Source organism: Panicum virgatum, chromosome 9K (assembly GCF_016808335.1).
Source record: "Panicum virgatum strain AP13 chromosome 9K, P.virgatum_v5, whole genome shotgun sequence".
In the NCBI taxonomy this organism is placed as follows: Eukaryota; Viridiplantae; Streptophyta; class Magnoliopsida; order Poales; family Poaceae; genus Panicum; species Panicum virgatum.
Genome location: NC_053144.1, coordinates 46,281,107 through 46,304,430, shown reverse-complemented (window position 1 = coordinate 46,304,430; position 23,324 = coordinate 46,281,107). Strand labels below are relative to the sequence as shown.

Below are 23,324 nucleotides of genomic sequence, written 5' to 3'. Positions count from 1 at the left end.
CTCTTGGTTTCCGTTTTCCCGAGATTGCTCAGTAGGCTCTCCTTCAACGGCAGCAGTAGTCCCTTCAGGGTTCTCGAGTGGGGCTTGTGGGGTTCCCAAAAGTGGTCCACATCCTATGACGGGCGTCACAAGTAGGATATGAGTTTTCCCAATTGCCGGAACAGACGTTCCACTTCTGGTCCATTCTTGCATTCGTCGGTCATGTGTCTGCCTGAGGCTCTCCTGGGAAACCGCTTTGCTACTGACAGTGGCTGCAGCTCTTGCCTCGGCTTGGGCCACTCGGATTTGATGCATTCTTACCGCGAGCTCTGCTTGCTCGGCCCGGTGGACTTGCTCCCTTAGGATGCTGGCTTGCTTGTCAAAGAGCTGATCCAAGGAGGCTAGGTAAGTAGCTACTTGGTACAGAGGGTCCTCTTCATGGCGGCGCCATTCCAGGCTTCTCATGCGAGCTTCCCAAACTGGAGTTCTGACGTCCGGAGGAAAGAACCTCATCGGTATGGGGGCGAGGTGTCCTTCAAAAATCCGGCACAGATAATGGAGCACCTTTCTGATGACAAAGAGATAGGTGTCTTGGTACCTAAACCCCGTGGCGGTCACTCGCCATGACTGGATGTCTGGGTAGCGCTCACTTTTGGCGATGACCAGGATCACCTTGCAGCGGAGTGTACCATGGTGCTCGTACTCCCTGTTGTAGTACCTTGGGCGTTCTGTAACATCAAGACTCTCCAGGGCATGGATCAAAAGGCTGGGGAAGCCAGGTGCAGCTTGGCAAATGCCCTGGGTCCAACCATCCTCAGCCATCTGAAAACAAAGATAGGGTGAACAAGCTTTGCACAAATACTTGGATACAAAAGGGGATAGACGGTCCTTATTATTACAACATGGTGGGGTACATTTTCTATAGATACACGATTATTAGGATAGAGACTCTAGCTTAGATGTGCTACTCTCCTATCAGGGGGACTCTTTCTCGATCTGGATAGGGCGCTTCTTTTGTGGAAGACACTGCTCCAACACCTCATCTTCGGTCTGAGTACCCTTATCCCAATGGATTTCTTCGGGTTCTTCTTCTAACATCACAGCTTCTGTCCTGAGCGCCTCATAGTTTTGCTATTGGGTTTGGAGAGCGGCTAGGGAGTTCTCGGCTTGTATGGCTCTTTTCCGTTGTGACTCCATCTCTTGGATTGCCTTTTTTGCCCTGCGGATTTTGGTGTTTTAGTTGTGCTGCCTGCTCGCGGTAGAGTTGGTCCAACCCAGTGAGGTAGATGGATAGGTGGGAGACTGTATCTTCTAGTTCTTCTTCCCTCCCAAGTCCTCTCATCCGGGCAATCCATGAGCGTCCTCTTCCTCCAGTGGGAGAAAAAAAATCCCATAGGAGTCCGCTGAAGATGATGTTTATAAACCACACGCATATGTTGCATAGCTTTTCGGGCGGCCTTTCGGTAGGTGTCTGGGAAGCAAAAGCCAGTGGTGGAGATGAACCAGGGTTCCACGTCAGGATAGCGGGTGCTTTTTACCACGAAGATCATCATGTCGCATCGAAGGGTGCCCCTGGAGTCGTACTCCCGGTAGATGTACTCTGGTGGGTCCACAACTCCGACGCGTTCTAGGCTGAGTAGCAACAACTTAGGGAGGCCAGGCTCTGCGGGGCAGATTCCGCCACTCCATCTGTCGTCAACCAAAGGTAAGTGTTGTGTGGGAGGATGGCTAAGCAGGGAAAGATCTTGTGGAAAACTGGCTTAGAAAAGGTCCTCGGTCCTAAGAGTCACGTCCAACGGCTAACCTACGGCTCTGATACCACCTGAAGCGTCTCCTCATAAAAGGTGGCTTAAATGTGATACAAATATCAGTCCCAGGAGGCTGATAACATATTTATTATATCATATGGTACATCATTGTACAACTCTATGCGGTAGTGGGCAATGAAGCGCCACTATTGCAAGAACAAGAACTAAAACCCAAACAAGAACATGAACCATGTCGAGGTCATCAGAATCTTGTGCCATACGAAGCTTTCTGCTGGTGACCCTAACCACAGGCAAGGTTGGGTGCAGAACGAAACCCGTACTCAACGTCCTCAGGAACGAATTCTAGATCTTCCTCTGTAAAAATTAAGCAAGGATGAGTACAAACGTACTCAGCAAGTGAGGGAGATAACACAGAATACATGCAGGGGACTAACCAAGGATAAGACTATCGGTTAATTTGCGATAAAGCCAATTTTATGCAAGGGTTTATTTTGAAAGGAGAGTTTTCATAAAGCAATTCTTATCGTAACCGAGTAACAAAATGTGGTTGATCCTCACAGAAACCAAGTTTTAAAAGCTGCTACCGGACTCCTCATCTGTCGTAGCACACGGCATTGCTGTCGGACACTTTTCCAAAACAACTCACGCTATCCCAGCCCTCCCCAGGAAAACGCTAGTTATGTGACCAAACTGTAATCCGCTCAATACCGTGAGCACGGCTATTTGGATAAGTTTTACACTCTGCAGAGGTTGTACACTTTACCGACAAGTGGGGTACCGCAGCACGATCATCTTAGTGCCAGTGCAGATCCCAACAAAGCCATTACACACCTTAGCTAAGCCTGGCTAACAAACACGGACTCCACCAAGGGTTAACCTACCAACGAGGTCTAACTGGGGCATAAGTCGTCAAGATCTTAAGCCGTCTCCTTGGCCACCTGTTACTCTCAGCTCTCCTGATGACTAACAGACTAGCTAGTGGGATTTATGCTAAGCCGTTGCCATATACAACGGTCGAGTGGTTGCACGATGGATTGGGTTAGGCAAGACGTCACAACAACTCGGTCCTTAATTGTTACAAGATGGACATCTCCCAACCTTGCTCAACCACACCGGGTCAAGCACACCTTTTGGCACAGAAATGACATCCATCTTGTCAAAACACATCTTTCATTTATTTTCCAACAAATCCACCTTTTCCTGCCCCACACACTCACACATTTTCTTTTATAAACAATTACACCACATTTGATGAGTATAAGTCCTAACCGATTCTAACAGCGATTAATATCCAAATATAACGAATTATATTTAGACATTAATCTAGGTGATCAAGGAATGGTTATAACAAGTCAAGAGGTGGCTATCCAACCATGTTTTATCTGTAAAAGCATATATAATTTTGTAAAACAGGCCAATAGGTTGTGTTTATAAAACTGGGACAAAATATACATCAAAGGATGAGATTGAACTTGCCGTCTTCGAAGCCTTCCGGGAGGTCCTGCTCGCGGTACGGGTCTTCTGGCTCCGGCTCACGGTACTGCTCGGCAAACTCCTCGACGGGTTCTCCCTTTTTCACACCGTGATCTACGGCGCACACAAGCAATCACACAATAAAGAAAAGAAATAAAGATTTTATCATTGAGCTCGAATCAAAGGAAATTAAGATATGAATAATATGAATAATATTTTTGGGAGATTATTGGATAGCATCGGCCGGAATATTATTGTGGTCGAGTTTCGGAATAATTGGAGGATTTTTGGCGCATGAAATGTTTAAGGGCTAAACAAGGATCCAAGTGCCCATTTGTAAATAGTTTTGAGATGGCAGGAGCTTGATTAGAATTTTGGAAAGTGTCTGGCTACTCTGAAAAGAGGCAGGGGTTTATTTAGAATTATTTTCATATAGTGGAGGGACTAATTCTTGAAAAGAAATCAGGGAAGGGCTTCCCTGGAAATTGGCCTAGAGAGGTGCGAGGACTCTTAATAGAATAGAAAGAAAGGGAGGGGTCTCCGGGCAAATCTGCCCTTCTTTCTCCTCACGTCGCATCAAACGGCGTCTGGGATTCGGCCGCTCAGGGCACGGGGGCGGCCGAGGAGTGGGGCAAAACGGAGAAGGGACCGTGGGGATTCGATTCCCCTACCTACCTCGAGCGGGGGCGGCCTGTGGAGGGCGGACTACTGCGGCGGGCGGAGGTCGCCGGCAGCGGCGCTACGGGGCTGGAGGGGAGGCGTGCGGTGGCTGGGCGGCTTGTGGTGGTTGAGGGCTGCGCGTCGGCCTATTTATAGGCGATGGGAGGCGGTGGAGAGGGCGGGGCATGGTGGCCGGCGGCCGGCGAGCATCTCGGCAGCAATTAATGGCGCTCGGCGTCGTGGAGCGGGGCGCGAGCGGCGAGGTGGCACAGGGCGACGGGACGGGTTGGGCAGGGGCCGAGCGGCGCGGTGAGCATCCCGGGCGCGTGGGCGCACAGGGAGCTGCGCGTGCCGCGCGTGGGCCGTGCAGGAACGAGCGCAGCTAGGGGAACTGGCCTGTTAGCTTGCACGCGGCGTGGGCATGGTGTAGCAAGCTAGAAAGCTAGCCGCGTGCCTATTTGCTGCCGCTTGCGTGCATGTATGCGTTGCTATGGCTTGCTTGCCTGTGCATGCGTAGCTTGCTCGCGGACTGGAGCGGCAGCACTGCTGGGAACATGCTGGCCGCATGCTGTTGCCATGGCTGGTTTGCTTGTGCACCCAGGTAGGTGCTGCTCGTCTGGACGAAGCAGGAAAAAAAATTAGCAAGAACGAGGCTCCGTCGATGGATTAAGGGAAGAAAAATAATTGGATAAAGATTAGGCAAAAGATTAGAGAGGGGAAATAAAGAGAGGTACCGGCGGGATTCGCGGCTACAGTCGCGAGCGCGCGGCGGCTTCGGCGGGAAGCGATGCACGCATAACGAGAAAAAAAAGAGACGGGGATTGGCATTGGTGTCGGGACTGCGGGATCGCCGGAAAAGATTTCGGGGGATTTAGAGTTCAGACATAAAAAGAATTCGAAATAATTTGAGCTCAGCGACGAAACAAGATTTTGAAATAATTTTTAACGAGTGATTTATTTTGGTGATTTTTTTAGGATGTTACAATAGTATAATAGATAGATTCCATTAAACACTACGAGCGCGGGAGCTAAAAAATCGCGTGTGGGTATAAGCAGGTGGGTAAGCCGGGCCGCGGTAACAAAATATTTTCGTTTTAGGCGCAATCATTTTTCCTCCATTTTTTTCAGTCCACCCTGATCCTGTCATGCACCAAGCCTTACATGTGAGCCATTAAAATGTGTTTTGTGAGGGTGGATAGATTAGTCTTAGTGGGAATTGTATCTCATTTTTTCATCCTTTATAGTATACATTTAATTTGTTTCCCAATTAATCGATTTCAACCTCATATATAGCGTATCAAGCTAATCTATTATTGTATTGAACCATATGGTAGATTATTATCACATTTTTAGATTCCAATCATGATCTCTGCTAACCATAGAATCTCACAACCTCTGGTTATGATTCATTACGCTGCCAAGCTACATGCAGGGTTTTGACTTGAATTAAAAGATTTTCACCTATACTTTTCATGTTGGTATGCTCATTATAGGAAGGATGATTTTCGGGGAATCAAAGGAAGAACTTATTGTCGTAATAAATGAACCTATGAGTATGGAGGAATTGGAGGAGAATCTTTTATTTTTTGAAAAAAAAATCCATAATTGATCATAAAAAGTTGTAGTCAAGCAAACTGAGCTTCATTTGAACTTTGAACTGGGCCACGGCCTACATGGCTACATAACAATACAACACACTACAAAAAAAATTTGCCCGCATCTCATCGAACCCGGTCAAAATCAAAGTACAATCCAACCTAACCCAAAACATAGATAAGGGTACAATCTGTTTTACTAGGCTGCCGATTTCAGCCCAAATGGGTCATCACGCTAGATGTCCTCTTGTTTTAGAACTACCCCGCATCATTTTAATTTTAGAATGAAACTTTGAATCAAATATTTATTTTCAAAAAATCTTAAGATGGTGTCGACCTTATTCCAAATAACAACACATTGCAAGAGAAACTAAGTAAACCTGAAGGGAGTACTACATCCATAAAAATAACAAATGAAGCAGGTTTTCCTGCTGGGCCTTGGACTGATCTGGCCTTTTGATTAAGACCATTTACCATTTTATTAATATTTAATACATGGACCACTCAAAAATCCAATTAATAACGTTAAGGGTATTTGGTCCCACTTTTTTTTGTACTTGGTCCCATATTTTTGTACCACAAGGTACTTTAGTCTAGGTACTTCATACCTTGACCACCGTTCGATTCTGTCAGATGGACGACTCAATTTTTCTCAAATTGTAAAAATTCTCTAATAATAAATTTAGTTTTCTGTAGCGGAGTATCCACCATAGTGGTTGAAGCCTTCATGCATCACTCATGTAGTATTTAGTTTAAGAAATGATGAGGCGATTGTCATTATCTCATTCCTTATACTTTTATTATTTGGTCCAAGGAACAAAAATTAGTTGATTTTATCACCACACGTTCCTCGCGCACAAATGATTAATATAAATATGGAGATTGAAATCACCATTGCACCAAAGTCGAACAACTCATGATGTACTATCCCGCCTAGAGCAAGCGCAATACTTTTTTTATTTGTACCCCTATTATTAATATTGTGTGTAGCCCGTCCGAGATGATATATTTTTAAGATTGGACCTTTTGATCACGCCAAAAACATTAGACATAGTACTTTGTCATGTCATATGGTCTAGCATGATCAAAAAGTTAGTTTTAGAAACACTGTATTTTTTTTTAGAAGCACAGTACAGACGCAGACGCTCACAAACACGCACGCACACTTATCCCTATGAATACACGCATGCAACCCTACCCCTATGAGCACCTTCGAGAGACTGAGCCGGCAAATCCTCAAGATTGACGAGAAGTCACCACAAGTGCTTCGCTGTCGACCAGAACGTCGCCTACCACTGAAAGCACAAATGCCATTAAATCCTAAAAAATTCGCTTCCACGGGGAGTCGAACCCAGGACATCAAGTGCTACTGAGCCCTTATAACCACTAGACTACATGTCTTTTGCAGAAACACTGTATCGAGTGGATGAAAATAAAAAAACCAGATACAAAAGGGTTAAAAGTAACGAAGATACATAAGGACATGAGGTGAGTCAACAAACCAAACACTTGATGGAATAGTAGACATCTACTAATATAAAACAATGCAATGTGATTTTTAAGTGATCTAACAAGCCATATGTTGCAGGCATCGCGCCGTGAATAACTAAATATGCATCAACTTGAATAATCAGAAATATGTGATTGACAAATAATTAAGTAGTTAATAATAATCCATTGACGAAAATTCAACAAGTCGATCCAGTTTTCAACAAGTTCCGCCTACCATGCACAGTTCCTATAGGGGCAATGAGTACCAACTTCAACCAAATCATTTGGTTAGCGCGGGCACCCCAAAATGCAAATTCTTAAGTTGGCTAGCAGTTCAAAATAGAATTCGGACGGGGGACAGGTTGAGCACAAGGGGCTGGTCACATAACCCAACCTGTTCACTTTGTCGTAGATATCTGGAGACAGGAAATCATTTTTTTGTCGATTGCAGGTTCACGAGGCGCATTTGGGCCGCCTTATCCTTTTGGCTTGGGGAGCCACGTGACAAACTAGAGATGCATAAACTCGGTCCACGAGTGGTGGTCGGAGGTGGCTGCAATAAGAGGAGTTTCGCACAAGGATTTAAAATCTCTTGTCATTCTCGTATGCTGGGAGATTTGGAATGAGCATAATGCACGTATCTTCAATGGTACAGAAGCGCCTTCATTTGTAGTGGCAGAGAAGATTAAGGGAGAGGCTTCGGCTTGGATGATTTTGGCCGAAGCGAAGCACCAGGCGTGCCTAATTCATGGAGCTTGAGTTTCGCCTATTGAGCTCAAATACGGGCTCTCTATGTAAAGTGCATTTTTTTTTGTTTGTTCCAATTTTGTACTCTGGGCTTTGCTCTTCTTTTTTAATACAACACAACAGGCAGCTCTCTTGCAGGTTCTCTTTAAAAAAATCCATTGACGAGGCATACCCCACGAATTGGTTACACACTGTATCAATCTATTCATCAAAGCACATACTACTTGTATACACTTTCGTCGGTGGACGGGAGAGCATACATGAATAAAACACTCTGCCTCCTCCATTTCACACGCGACCCAAGTGCGCGCGCACAAAAGACAACATTGTCTCTTAAAATCGTCAAACACATTGCAAAACGAACTTGCAATCACACCATACCGTAGATATGTTTACGAAGTGACCGATCGCTTAGCTAAACTGGACGTAGGAGCGGTAGTCGGTGTTGGGCCTCCAGTTGGCCGGGATGACGTTGTAGGCCACCAACGTCTGGCCAGACTCGCCGCGGACGCGCAGCGAGAAGGGCGCCCGCAGCGGGTGGTTGGAGTCCAGCCGCCAGACGGAGCCCCAGGAGCGCCGCATCGGCGTCCAGTAGCTGGAGCCGGACTCGAGGAGGTCCATCTGCAGCACGGTGCCCGCCTTGTCCGCGTACTGGACCAGCACGGCGAGGTAGACGGGGTTGGAGCCCTGCTCCACGTGGAAGTTGACAGTGAGCCCCCGGTTGTCGCAGGGCACCCGCCGGAACTGGATGTCGATGATGCCGGCGTGGCGGAGCCTGTCGTTGAGGCCCGGCATCGCAAGGGCGCCGAACGCCGTGCCGCTGAGGTCGAAGTGGTACCTGGCCACCGGGTAGTAGTTCATGTCCGTGATCATCACCCGCTTGGGCTGCCCGGAGCAGGCGGGGTTGTCCTTGCTGGTGCACTTTATCTGAAGTTCAAGGCAGAACGTGAAAAGATGCGTTATGCATAAGTTTGACCTCACGAATTCAAGTACACTCGTAGTACTGAACAATGCAAAATTGTCAACTTCGAGGAAGAGATGGTTGTTGGTAGTAGTACATTTGATGATCAGAATCAAATGCTCCGGTCAAGAGGACTGGTAATTTAACCGTGGTTACCTCGTAGCATGCGCCGCAGCCCTGGCCGTCCTGGAACAGGGGCTCGTTGCCGCACGACGTCATGGACATGAACGGGTACTGGTTGGTGCCCTTGAAGCCACACGCGCCACCTGCAGAAACCGGATGCACACAGCACAGTGTTAGGCACAGCATTGCTTCTCGGATGGCATGCATGCGAAACCGGCCTGCTAGTTAACACGACAGCAACAGAGCAGCAAGCGTGCATACCGTTGTCGTCGGGGCCGGCGCCGTTGGGCGCGCCGTACCAGGTGGCCTTGGCCGGGAGCCAGCCGCCGCCGGAGCCGAGGAGTTGGCGGACGGCGGGGGAGGTGTCGTTCGCCGACTGCGCGCGGGCGCCATGCGCGACAAGCACGGCGAGGAGGAGCCCAAGAACGAGCGCAGCAGCTGCCTGGGCGGCCACCATATCGATGATCTCAGCTTCGTTCTACTACTAAGCTGCTCGTATGTATGTACTCGTTGGATGTCAGGAGGATGTGCTGTGTGTTTGCCTGCTGTTTGGTGGTGATGGAAAGGGACGAGACTGCCGGTCTTCTTATAGGAGTGCCGGGAGTAAGCCAAGGCAGAGGAGTTTGAGCATGCAGTTGGGCATCGGTATAGTAGTCGTCGTGCCGATGTTAGATGTAGATGGTCACATGGCACAGTATCCATGGAGCTAATCATGGTGGAAACCGAGTACTCGGTCCGCGTGCCAATCTGCCATTGCAAAATAAATGCGTTTCTTGGCAGTTACTACCCACATGCATCATGTTTTAGGGATCGTACGCCTCTCGGCAACCCTACCGTACGCCGCCGGTGCGGCGGCAGGCCCCCGGAGCCGGTACTGTCTCGCGCCGCTATCAGCGGAACACGGCCACCAACCTCCTCTCAAGAATCGTCGGACGGAGAAATCTGAGCCGTCAGTTCGATCGGGATCCAGACAACAACGGCCGGGACCACGAATCGGTGAAGGTGGGCCCTACGCTGCGAGTAGGAGGCTAGGAGCGCCGTGGTGCGATGCGAGCAGTTGACCTTGACTTTGGCACGCATCGGGATGCAAATAAAGTAGTGTGGCCAAATTAACTAACTGAAATCTGTCCGATCCACCAACTTAACTGATGCAGATCATTCGATTGGATTATACTGTATTATTGGCGCATCCTGGAAGTGCTGGGGGTAGTAAATCAGCATATTCGTTGGAGCACAAGCAACTGAAAACCAAACGGCTGGTGGTGATCGATCTGGTGGATCAGATACACCCTAGACAGCATTCTCCGTATCATTGCAAGCAATCATGCGGCAAATCCACCGGTCTATTGTTCTAGGCTAATTTGACAAATTTCATGGTGTACTGTAAGGATCGGGTGCTCTAGTCTAAGAGGGGGAGGAGGTGAATTAGGCACTCTAAAAATTTAGACCTATGGTTCCAACTAGTTTGCACAAAACTTAAACTAAAACAAGCTATATAGATGTGCAACTATGGTTGTTGTTCTAGTGTGAAACTCCTATCCCAAAAGAGTTTAGCAACATATAGACTTTCCTATCAAGAAACTACTCTATGAAAGTAAAAGCACAAAGGTTGCAAGTAATAAATGCGGAAGCTTAAAGAACGGGATAGGAGATAGCAAACTCTTGACGCGGGTGTTTATCCCGTGGTTCGGTTAGCCACAAAGGCACACCTACATGCACGTTGTTGTAGCACTCACTAAGAGTATTGCTACTCGGCCAACAAGTCTCTTCCGTGAACACAATCACGGTCACCTTGGCCCCGGGTTCCACTAAGGAGCTTCTCCACAAAGGATGGGGGTCTCCACGTCCCCCGCACAAAGATGTCGTCGCCGCTCCACACCAAGTCGGAGGGTCGATGACGTTGCCGGCGAGCTTCATGCTCCAAGGTGCCGGCGCACCAAGCTCTTGTTTTGGTTCACTAGAGAACCATAGCACAAAGGCTCAAGGCCTTGCAATCACACTCACTTAGAGCTAACATTTACACAACACTCTCAAAGTGTGCTAAGGGCTAAGGATATGATCTTGATGCTTTTGTATGGCTTGTAGATGTTCTTGGGTGTGTGTGGGATGTCCAACAACTCCAGCAAACTTCAAATGATCGGGGTGAGGCATATATATAGGCCACCAAGTCTTGTAGCCGTTGCTCCAACGGTCAGCTGAAAATCTACGTATCACCGGAAAAACCGATGCCTCTGGCTGAGGTAGCGTCGGTTCTTCCGGTCACTCATAACTCGAAGTAGCCGTTGAACTCCTGACAGCTGACGCAGTGATCACCGGTTGAACCGATACTTTGTACCGATGCATCACCGGTTCATCCGGTGCTTAAGAATTTTTTCCTGAGCGCTGACGTCATTGCACCGACGCAATACTCCGATGCACCGTCGGTTGAACCGGTGCTGAAGAAACTTCTCCTGGGCACTTGACATCGTCTCTGGTACACAGTAGGCCCAATGTACCGATGCCCTTTCTTGGACCGTCGGTTCAACCGGTGCCTATAGGCTGACTTGGCTTCGATTCCCTTCTGCACCTAAATTCCATAGCGTCGGTTCTTCCGACTACCGTCGGATGCACCGATGACTTTGGCGTCGGTTCTTCCGGTGCTACTGACTGAAGAGCTTTAAGGGCGCTGCCCTGAGACCCGTGAGGGGCGGCTCCCCCTCGACCCCCGTCCGCTAACCGGGTAGCGGAACCCCCGTAGGGGCGGCCCTTCGGGCCTTGCTACGCCTATCTTTTCTTTCTCTTTGTCATCACTTGAACCTAAAAGCCTGATAATGGTCATCTTAACAATCATATTAGTCCAAGTGTTGTGTTGTCATTCGATCACCAAAATCACTCGAAATGGCATAAATGGTGCCATGTTCCTTACATGTACGTATCAGCATCGTTTGTGTCTTTATAAAAAACAAGGAGATTATTTGTCTAAACACGTTTCGGTTGATGGTTTGATACACATACATGTGTACATGTCTCAAAGTGCTACGGTAGTTACAACTTACAACTTCCACATGCAAGTGTGAATGGAGAAGCCGCTGTGCACTGTGCAGGCCATACGAGCTAGGCACAACCTGCGCAGCAGCAGCTGACTTTCTCATCGACGCCCTTAATATAAATTAGACATCTATCTATCCGGCCCTCAATTCTTGAGCTGTGCATGTTCGGCTCATCGGCCACCATGTATTTTATGGTTGTATCAGCGGATTATTAGTTTATCGCCGGATCAGAGGACTCGCGCGCATCTCGTCAACTTGGATCTGTACCCGATCAGCAGGATTGTTTATTGATCGGAGCATTCTCAATTCTAGCATTTAATTAATTTTGCAACACGGGAAAAGGCCATGGCGATCGAGGGAAGAAGAAGAAATGGGGGGCAGATCCCGGGCGCCTATTGCAGCAGCAAGGAATTGCGCTCAACATTGGGGCGGCATGGAGATCCCAGATACTCCGGTGGCAGGCGCCGCTTTTATTTTCGTTATCCCATCATGCTGATCGGAGTCGAACGATCCATCGGCGATAAGCCGAAAATGCGTAGCGTAGACGTTCAGCATGTAGCCATGCACCCAGCGGAACGGGTCATCATTTGCAAATTGCCAACAACGATGTGCTGCAACTGCAACTCTGCAAGCAAGCAGGAGATGGAGAACGTGATGCTGCCTTCCTTTTCCTCACGCGCGACATATGCCGTGGCGTCCGCCCTTGCGTTCCTCGGCTGACCGTCGACGATCGTGCTGAACTGCTGATCAATGATCAGACTGGCACACTTGCTCATCAGTTGTTGGTCGTCGTTCAAACTCATTTCTCGTCCGATCCACCGGCAAACTGATCGGAAGCAACTACGGAGTAGCTAGCACGAAGAAGCACCACCCGGGAAACGGGCAGCGAAACTCGGGTTGGCCCAGCCAGAACAGAAGCTTAGGCCCTGTTTAGTTCCCAAAAAAAAATTCTACAGTATTCGTCACATTAATCGAATGTTTGGACATATACATGGAACTAGCATTACATACAGTTGAAAAAAATAACTAATTACACAGTCTAACTGATTAGCACGAGATGAATCTTTTAAGCCTAATTAGTCCATAATTAGATATTATTTGTCAAGTAACAACGAAATGTGCTACAGTACCAAAATCAACAACTTTTCACCAACTAAACGGGGCCTTAGCATGGAATGGCACTGCACATCAATTTATCTGGACAATGTCATGAGTCGCACAAACCCTCGAAACGTGCGCCGCCGGATTGACCACTGGCTGTTTGCATCTGTAGAAGATAAACTGCTTCTCACAAAACAAGTTTTATGGAAAGCTTTACCTGCAGTAATTCTACTCGCTCGTGCCCCGCCGGTAGAACCACCCCCGTCACGAACTGGCTGGCTGTTAGCTTAGGTAGCTACTAGTACTCCGTATTACGGTCACTAACTCGTAAATGATGAGAAAATGTAACGGGTCCGATACAAACCACAAATTGGTCGTCGTCATCAAATCCTCCGGAAAGCCGGCTAGATCCTATATATCACGTATTATCATCAATCCTGCTTGCTGAAGCAGAAGAAAAACAGCGCTATGTGGAATAGATAGCGCGAAGCAGTCGTCGTCATATATCCGGCGTGCTCCACTCCACGCAACCATACTTCTCGCATTCGGGCTTTCAAAACCTGGGTTGCAGGTTCCCGGTTTTTTCGCTTCCATCAGCTGCTGTTTCCTCTCCATGCCCGTCACCTTCTTCTTCAGTGTTGATCAGTAGATTTCCGATTAGTGACACAACCCCTCTCCCGTCCTCCTTCCATCACCGTCGTTGTGTCCACCGTACCCAATTTGAGTACGGCCCAATTTGAGTGCCAGATCCAGAAGGCCAGAAATCCTATGCAGGGCCTCACTCGGTCGAAGTTAACAGCCCAAGCCCATTGGCGGGTGACATTACTTTCCGCAAGCCCAAAAGGCACGGGATAATTGAGGTCGTTGTTTAATTAGTATACAGTGATCGTTGTTGTACTACTAAAAAGAGGACAACCTTAATCTCAAAAAAAAAAGAGGATACCCGGAACCTGCATGCTGATGCAGCAAGGCTAATCAGAAGCCTATTAATTTGGCCCATTGATGGAGCAAGTGCCTGCATGTGTACCCTGTTCCCTTAATTTGGCGCGAGCACTGTAAGTGACCGGAGGAGCACAGTTTGACCCCAGTAATTACGCCAAGAATCCAGTCCAGGCCAGGCCACTTTATGCGCGCTGCCGGCGGCGACCTATTCGCCGGCTTGGCCGCCTGGCTCTCATCAATAGTGGAAAAAGCGATGGATCGTTTGTGTCACACGGTAGATTATACTACTAGTAGTTACGGGGCACAATGAAAATTAAAGGGCCGGCTTTGGGCTGAAAGGGACCTGTGCTGGAGGATTAGCATCCTTTGCGTTCAACCAACGCACAACTAGCTAGTCACTGTGATTAATTAGTACTGCTTTGGCCGTTGCAGGAATTATGATGGTGTTCCTTTCCCGGATTGCCAAATCTGCGGGAATGTAGTGCCATCAGAAAAAGGGCAGAAGACTAGCAGCGTTTAGAGTTCAGAAAAAGGTGCAGGTGGTACGTGCTAGGTCAGCCGCAGAACCGTACCGTCGGTTTGGACTGCTGGAACGAAACACAGTCCTTCTAAACGTCCAAATCTTAATTGTCTGACTTGGAAGCCATAACCCACAAGCCCACAAGTCTTGTTTTTGTGTGTGTTTTGACGGAAGAAGTCACGAGTCTACGGCAAATGTATTGCCAGAACAATTTAAAAATTATTTTGGAACAAAATAAATTTGTTCTAAAATAAATTTGACTATGAGCCAATTTATTGGATCAGTTTAAGCCCAACAACATAAAATCTGTAGTGGATGACAAGTCTGCTGAGGGTTACCCGTGTGACCCCAGCAGCGCCCGTCTTTACACAGGTACCGCTGTTGTTGGTTAGCAAGTTATTATCAACTCCTCTAGTTTTCTTTTTTTCAGACGAATTTAAGGTGCAACGTCCGGCCTTCATCAGGCATGCAAACAGCTATTGAAGTCTAATGATTTACTTCTTCAAAAAAAAAAAGTCTAAGGATTTGAATCATAGTCGGTGGAGTCATGTACCCACGATTCTACCACTACACTAATAGTGCCTTTTCACACAACTCCTTTAGTGCATCTTGATTTCCTCAGGAGTCAGGAGTCGAGAGGATTCTCACATTTAAACAGGGTCTTATTAGAAAATCACAGATAAATTAAAATGTGACAAAAAAACAGCCTTTTGCTGTATAATTACACCCAAAAATGGCGCACAAAATAGTGTTGTTAATAATTATGCTGAAAATGTAAAAATGAAAGAAAATACAGAAGCACGTTTACTTACTATATAATAACACACAAAGTACTGTTAATAATTTATATTCTCGATCACACTGGTACAAAGCATTGACAATGGGCGGGAACACATGCAAACTTTGCCTCCTCCATTTCCCAGTCGTCAAATCTCCGACACAGAGACACACTCACACTCACGCACACAAACACCACACCTAATTAATCAATAACTACTAATTAAGAAGGCACATCATCAATCCCATGCAAACGATACAGTACCGTGCTAATAATGATCTCGAACTATCATCGTATCCACTCCCGTGCCCAGCAGCAGCAGAGACGATCGTCGTTGGTTGCTAGAACTGGACGATGGAGCGGTAGTAGGTGTTGGGCACCCAGTTGGCCGGGATGACGTTGCTGGCCACCAGCTGCTTGCCGGACTCGTTGGTGACGCGCAGCGAGAAGGGCGCCTGCAGCCGGTGGTTCGAGTCCAGCCTCCAGATGGATCCCCACGACTCGCGCATCGGCGTCCACGACCCGGAGCCGGCCTCCATGAGGTCCACCTGCACCGCGTCGCCGTCGCCGTCCTCGAACTCGACGAGCACGGCGAAGTAGACGGGGTTGGAGCCCTCCTCGACGTGGAAGGTCACCTTCTGCCCGGGGTAGTCGCAGGGCACCCTACACGACGAACAAGCCAGAATGTGAGACGTTTGGATTTGGATTATTATGCCTGCGAGATCAACGGCGGCCAATGAGCAAACGCCAAATTGATTGTGAAGTGGGGGAATTAATTAAGTGCTGCTAATTTTTGTTGCCATCGAATCTGCTTAATCATCAGGTCGTTGTCGTCGTTAAAGTTGGTTGGGCAAAAGTACAAGGGCTCCACGGCAGAGCAGGTAGCTAGACGGTCAAGATACGATTCTGTTCGTGCAGGGCCCCTACTGCACTACATTATTTGGTCGGTCTGTGATCGATTCCACGAAACGAGCGATGCGTGTGTGTCGTTACAGACCTCTTGAACTGGATGTCGATGATGCCGGCGTGGCGGAGCTCGTCGTTGCGGCCGGGCTTGGCCATGGCGCCGAAGGCCGTGCCGCTGAGGTCGAAGTGGTACTTGGCGACGGGGTAGTAGTTCATGTCGGTGATGATCACCGTCTCCGGGTTGCCGGAGCACGCAGGGTGGTTGGTACATCTTATCTGAAAAGATTATAGCAACAGATGAAGGAGGGTTAGGCGGGAAAACTGTGCCTAAACTTAATTAGTTTCTTCCCTCAGTCTATCTCCATTTCCGTTTCCACTAGGGCACACGACAGCACAAGCGTGCCGTCCTGGAAATAGCATCTCTGACCAAGTAATGTACTACCTGGTAGCAGGAGCCGCAGCCCTTGCCGTCCTTGAACAGCGGCTCGTTGCCGCACGACGTCATGGCCGAGAACGGCGGCAGGTTCACGTTCTTGAACCCGCAGGCGCCGCCTGCACGCACATCAAATGGAGCAAACTTAAGTTTTTTTTCAAATAGGGAATTTTTATTTATTAATTCTAAGCACTGTTACATTCAGGTGATACAACCATACTTGAAAAACTCCCAGCCTCTGCTTAAGTTGGTGATCGATATACATATGTATATACGTACCGTTGTCGTCGGGGCCGGCGCCGGTGGGCGCGCCGTACCAGGTGGCTCTGGCGGCCTCCCAGTTGGGGTCGGCGGTGAGGGCGGAGGCGTTAAAGTTCACCGGCGGCGACCTAGCGCACGAACCGTACGAGACGAGGAGGGAGAAGGTCATGATCGTCAGTGCACGGATGGACGAGCCGGCGATCAGGGACGCCATCGTCGTCGACCTTACTAGCTACTAGCTCGTTGGTTGCTAGAACTGGGCAGACAGACAAGAAGCTCTGTGTTTAGATGCTGGTCGGGGTACCTTGCTTTGCCGGGTGTATTTATAGGCGGGAAACTAAGAGAATCGAAAGAAACGCAGCGCGCGCCGGCGACGATCGCCATCGGTGGACGTTGCACCCGACGACGTGTCCTTTGGTAGGGGGTCACATGGCTCCGGAGCAAATCATGGGAGGAATGGAGGCTCCACGGGTCATCCTGCACTGTTTTAAAAAAGCAACGGCTCCTTGACAGTTATCGCATATTCGCATGTTATAGATACAGTAAGTATGAAAAGGACCTGCGTACCTGTGTTTCTTCTGAAATTTTGGTACTCTCTTCTCTTCAGAAATGCGCAGTTCTCTACCGATGATCAGTGTTAGGAAACGAAGAATATAAGGCAGGTTTGCAACCAATTCACGGCCGGGTATCATGATAATTATTGTTATACCAACGCCATCATTAGTTAGTTTGTGTACTGAATCAGTTAATCGTAGGAAGCTGCGCTGGAATTGAAGATAGGTACCTAATCCCTTTTAGTTCCCTGTAAGCAAAGTGATACTATGTGCCATGTTGATGAGATATAGTAAAGTTACAATGATGTGGTGAGTATAATGTTTAAGCTTAGCAAATCCTTGGTAGTTGAGATACCTTGTGAAGTGAATGGAGAAACCGCCTAAGATTTGTAGGACATGTGAATCAAATAAACAATTTCTTTTACAACCTTCAACTACAGAATCATTTAGCTTTCAGCCCTAAACTACTAAAATCATTCACTTTTCAACCTTGGCTCAAATCTAATGTGGTTTTGGTGACATGGCACTGATGTGGCCAATGGCGGAGCCAAGGGGGCTAGTAGGGGCCATGCCCCCCCCCCCACCCCACGCACACACAAAAAAAAGGAAATTAGGAAATGTTTGGAAGTTCTGATTTTTTTTCTATTGCACCATGAAGACTTTTCTTGTGGCAAATTAAAACCTAGCTATCCACTCATATTTGAGTCTCTGACTTAACTTTGCATGTATGTTTACATCTATTTTCTCTCTTAGTGATACTTAAGATATTCAGCTCAGTTTTTCAGATGTGCTTATATATGGCTTATATATGTACTGGATATGAGTGTTTGGGCGAAAAAACTGCAATTAAATTAAAGCTATTGTCCAGTATTACAAATAACCTAATTTTGCAGAAAAATTGTGTGCATACTTATTATGCTATTAGTACTATATATGAAAAGCTGGTGTATATTTTTCCTTTTATTTTGTGTGGTCATTTCCGTATTATTTATGATCAACTTATCTTTTGAGAGTGATGCAAAATCTTGGTTGTGTACGGTTGTAGAGGCCGTATTGTCTCATCTGTAAATTTATAAAACTTATGCCCTCTTAAAATTGCAAGATCACGGGCTGATGGTCCATACCGTTGTACTCTTGCTGGCATGATCTCCGCCACTTCCAAAGTCCAAACTGGCATGTGATGCTGCGTGCAGGATCGGACTTGGTGTGCTGGTTCCTTTTCCTTCACGCGTGACATATGCCTCGCGTGCGTGGCGCGCGTTTTCTGATCGGAGATCATTGAGCAGGTCAAGTGGCCTGGTACTGTGTGTGAACCTACTAGCACTCGCGCCCAATCGGTTTCGCGCGTTTCCTAGGCTGTTCAAACATTTCGTCCACCGGCGGACGCAAGAAAGCCGAGAGCGGCAGGGATCAGCCTCTGAAAAATAGGCAGCAATCTGGGCTGCTTGAAGATTGAATTTCTGACCGGCAACTCATTCATCTCTGCTGCGGGTACCTAGCTAGCTACAAGGCCACAGCAGGTCAGCAAGCTGCTAGAAACCTGAAATCCAGAGCCGATCCCGCTGACCGGCCGCACCCCAACAAGTCGGTATCCCATCGATCATAGCCGAAGCACGGAGCAGAGCTGCCCTGGTTATGGGATTAGCGTCGCCGCGGAACACTACTCATCTCGTGAAGCGTGCGCAGGGTGATGACGAGGAACCCATGCCGGGCCGTGCGCACGCAACCGAAGACATCCCCGCGGCTCCAGAAGTCGCCCGTCCGCCCGCAACTGCGAGGCGCCGCCACACAGGCCACGGAGCCGACGAGACCCCGGGGGACCGGCCGGGCCGCGCGGCAGTGACGCTGAGCGCTGAAACCGGGAAGCGAGAGCTCACAACCTCAGGTTCGGACAGGGCCGGCTTAAGGGGAGGGCAGCCGGGGCGACGGCCCGGGGCCACGGAGGAAGGGGGCCCAACATCTAGTATGTTGTAGGTAGTAGTATTTGGCTCAATTCGGAGTATACGAGCAGACAGGCAGACACATAGGTCTTCCATCAAATATTAGGAGTCTCACGTGTGATTGGCAATCAAACAATCACATATGACGGAATAATTTTTTATTCCGAAAAAATTATTCCATGTTAAAAAAGTGTTCCAATTTTTTTTATATTTACCACGAACTGATATATTGGGCCAATCTAACTTCTTATTTTCGACCCATCTAAGAAGAAAGTAGCTCATAATGCCTTCTGTGATGGATCCATTCGGGGTCCGAGTAGCACCTGGTCTTACGGATTTCCGCCCTTCCACGCCGCAATCGCGATTCGGTGTTTGGCGTTTCGTTTTCATCTTCTTTCGCCGGACCCAACGTCGGGTGTTCTCCTTCTCCAGACGACCCGACACTGGAGATCGGAGCCCAACGCACTCACGCAAACGCAGGCCGGCCGGCGTGGCGGCGCCGTGGCCCACACAAGCATCTGCTGCCTAGGCATTAGCATTAGCGCTCTAGCAGGTTGCAGGTAATTCTAGTTTTATGTTTCTATCATTTTCGTTTGTAATATCGGCATTATTTTTCATGAATTACATATATTATTAGAATTTATACCTTCTTTCTGCCATCACAAATGAAAAATAGCTAAACCTGAAGAGCCCATAGTATCTAGCTCGCCTGGGGCCTTTGAAAACTGTGAGCCGGCCCTGGGTTCGGAGCGGCACGAGCCGGCCAAGCGCGCGGCAACGGTAGGCGTGGCGTGGCGTGGGCGCGTGGCGACGGCGCTGGCTCTGGAAATCTGGTGCGGGAGGCCGGGGCGGGCTGTGGTGATCAGGGTTTGAAATTTCGGCGAAATTTCGCCGAAATCCGGCGAAAAATTTCGTTTTCGCTACTTACCGGGAAAAAAAATTTCGGTATTTTTCGGAAAATTTCGTTTGAAAATTCAAAATTCAAAAAATTTCGGCCAAAAGTCACCGAAATTCGCCGAAATTTACCGAAATTTCGGAACGAAATTTCGTTTCCGCTAAACACCGGGATTTGCAACGAAAACGAAATGGTTAACCCTGGTGGTGATCGGCTGCTGATCGCTGCGTTTCGCTTGCCGGCCGCTGGTTCGGACGACGGCACGGGCCCCGCACCTCACATGCGAGCAAGAATGCGGCGGAGCCGTCGGCCCGTCGGCATCCGATTCCCCCCGCGCGCACATGCGCGCTGGATTCGCCGCCGTGCAGCGTCAGTTACTCCGTCCCTTTCCTCCGTTCCGGAGATAGTACTGTTTGGACGGCCGAACTTACATAAAACGGATGGTTCGAGGCGCTCCCTTCGCGATCTCTCGACCCGGTCTTCTCTTTATGCATCATCGAGAAAAAAAAAAGAAATGCTGTCGACGGCTGAACCGCTGGACCAGCAGAGCGACACTGTTTTCTGCTGTCCACCAAGCGCCATGATGCGTATCACTTATCAGCAGCAGCTCGAGCAGCACTAGTCTCGACCTCTCGACCCTTTTTTTCGAGGGTTTTACATGTATACCATTGTAAAAGTTGATCCCGACGTCCATGCCCCTAAAAAGTTTGGAGACACCTCTATATCATCACGTTTTTTTTTTTGTTTTGACATACACGCTATTCCGTCCACCTGCTGTTAGTCCTGACAGGTGGGACCCCCCTATGGAATTGTCTATTGTGCCCATTACCAAGAGCTTATACCAATGGCGTGGGCAACAACGTCGTCCTCTGCCTCCTCCTCCTGGCCATGAGGCAGTCCCCTGCGGCAGCGCCGACGAAGAAGAAGCTGTGTCGCCGCCCAAGAGCAAGAGGAAGAAGAAGGGCGCATCCGCGCCTGTGTCCCGGCCGCCGAGGCCCCCGTTGCCAAGAAGCACGAGGCCGCCGACGCGCCCACCACCGACGCCAAGGCCGCTGCGCGGCCCCTCCCTCGCTGGCCCACACCCTCGAATCCCGGCCGCCAGGGCGGTCGCGGCGAGGGCGGCCGGGGCAGTCCGCCGCACGGGGAGGGCGGCCGTGGCGAGGGCGGGGGGTGTGGCCGCCGAGCAGCGAGGGCGGCCACGAGAGGCCGGCCGGGGGGAGGATGGCCGGGGCAGGGCCGCCGCGCGGTGAGGGAGGCCCATGGCGGCAAGCAGGGGCGACGCCCATGGCCGGCGCGGGGCAGGAGCAGCTGCGGCGAGGGCGGTGGCACGAGGGTCCGCGTGTCCGGGGCGGTGCCGAGCTCTAGGCCGGGCCCACGTTCCTCGATGCTGCCGCCCACGCTCCTCGACGCCGCCCGTGCCCGAGTCCGCCGCCGCCTCCCACTCCTCGCCTCCCTCTCCGGCGCGTGGCCCGGCCTAGAGCTCGGCGCAGCTCGGCTCTGCCGGCCATGCCGCACGCCGAGGAGAGCAGAGGCCGAGCGATTCAGGCAGCCGCGGGTGCGCGCGGATCGAGCCGGCGGTGCGCGTCCGGCGGCGACGGGGCCGGCGAGCACGTCCTCCTCCCTCCTCTCCCCTCTGCGTTCCTCCATCTCCCTCGCGCCGCCCCTCCTCCTTCCTTCCTCCCGCCCGCGCGGCGCCGCTCCTCCTCCCTCGCCTGATCCCCACGGCCATCGCGCGCGCGGGGCAGCCTCCGCCCGCGGCCCGTGGCGCGCCGGCCAGGGCGCGGCGGCGTGCGTGGCAGCCCTGGCCGGCACGCCGCTCCTCCCTCGCTGGGCGGCCTCGACCTCGCGAGCAAAGGCCGCCAGCGAAGGCATTGCGCATGGGGGGTGTCGTGTGCACCGTCGTCTGGCTGCTCAGCGAGGATCTCGCCGAGTTCGAGCACGGGCTGGCGCTTGGCCGTGCCCTTGGCCGAACAAAAGCCATCGTCGTCGACGGCCGCGGCAAGCTGCTGTGTGGCGGGCAGCGGGGCAGGGCACATAGCGTGCAGTCGGGGGCTAGAAGGTAGAAGGGTAGCAATGTCTTTGTGCATTTCTGTTAGTCTCAGTTAGTAGTCATTCTGTCCAAAATGGCGTGTATGTCAAAACGAAAAAACGCGATGATATAGATGTGTCTTCAAACTTTTTAATGGCATGGATGTCGGGGCCAACTTTTGTAATAGTATACATGTAAAAGCCTCATTTTTTTCAGGGAACCTAGTTGCTGATGCCACAATTCAGACAGGACAATCTTGTCAAACACCCACTGCTGGCAGCAGTTAGAATGCCTGCATGGAGCTCTGTAGCTCTCCTTGATTGGGTGCGGTCATTGCAAGTGACTGAAGCGTGAGAGTTTGACGCCAGTAATTACGGCGAGAATTCAGTCTAGAGGTCACTCTAAAAAGGTTGACTTGGCCAGCTCCCGCAGTGGTGAAAAGCTAGCGACGAGTGATGATCGATTCTCTGATACGGTTTTAGAATGAGCATCCTTTGCGTTCAACCAACGCACTGGCCGTTAAGTACTCATACCTCGTTCGTTGTACTGAATATGCTTTGGCAGTTTGGTCGGCGGATGAATAATGATGCCGTTCCTTTCCAGGATTGCCGTATCTTGTTGGAATGGAGTACCATCAGCAAAAGGCCTCATCAGGAGACAGGAAAGAAACCTTTGCTATGCGCTCGCAGCCCTCGAAATGTCGCTCCGAGTGTTCTTTTCGCTTTACAATTCAGAAAGGTGGAACGTGTGCACTAAAACTCTGCCCCTCCTGAACATCCATAGTCTTATTTATCTTCTGACCCTGAAATGTTTCCAAAGAAAAATTGCTGCTAGCTGCAAAGTCAGAACTGCTAGATTCCTCTCCTGCACTGCATTCTTGGGGGCTTGGACTGAATAATGAAAGATACAGGAAATGCAAAGAAAAAAAAACTATTTGTGATATGAGAATTACGCATGACCCACGGACCAATCCTGGGAGGATTATTCGGGACGAAAGAATCTCGCAGAAAACAGATTTCAGTTTCCTTAGGAATCAAGATGATTCTCACATTTCAAAAAGGGACTTGGTTATCAATAATAGGATTATTACGTTCATTTCGGCGCTCACCTGCCACGCTGAACACCATCCTTCCGTCTC

General features: G+C 49.6%; 2 protein-coding genes across 2 annotated transcripts; both read right to left on the bottom strand.

Annotated features, from left to right (window-relative positions):
- Window positions 1-7,854: 7,854 nt before the first annotated feature.
- LOC120651707 (expansin-B2-like) lies at window positions 7,855-9,358 on the bottom strand. The gene is made up of 3 exons (XM_039929306.1): window positions 9,060-9,358; window positions 8,832-8,941; window positions 7,855-8,641 (listed from the first exon to the last, which is right to left on the bottom strand). Exons 1-3 carry the CDS (start codon window positions 9,253-9,255, stop codon window positions 8,126-8,128), a joined length of 822 nt encoding a protein of 273 aa, XP_039785240.1. The 5' UTR covers window positions 9,256-9,358; the 3' UTR covers window positions 7,855-8,125.
- Window positions 9,359-15,201: 5,843 nt separating this feature from the next.
- Window positions 15,202-17,074, bottom strand: LOC120651706 (expansin-B3-like). Its single transcript, XM_039929305.1, has 4 exons — window positions 16,787-17,074; window positions 16,517-16,626; window positions 16,166-16,350; window positions 15,202-15,831 (listed from the first exon to the last, which is right to left on the bottom strand). Exons 1-4 carry the CDS (start codon window positions 16,980-16,982, stop codon window positions 15,510-15,512), a joined length of 813 nt encoding a protein of 270 aa, XP_039785239.1. The 5' UTR covers window positions 16,983-17,074; the 3' UTR covers window positions 15,202-15,509.
- Between the last annotated feature and the right edge of the window lie 6,250 nt (window positions 17,075-23,324).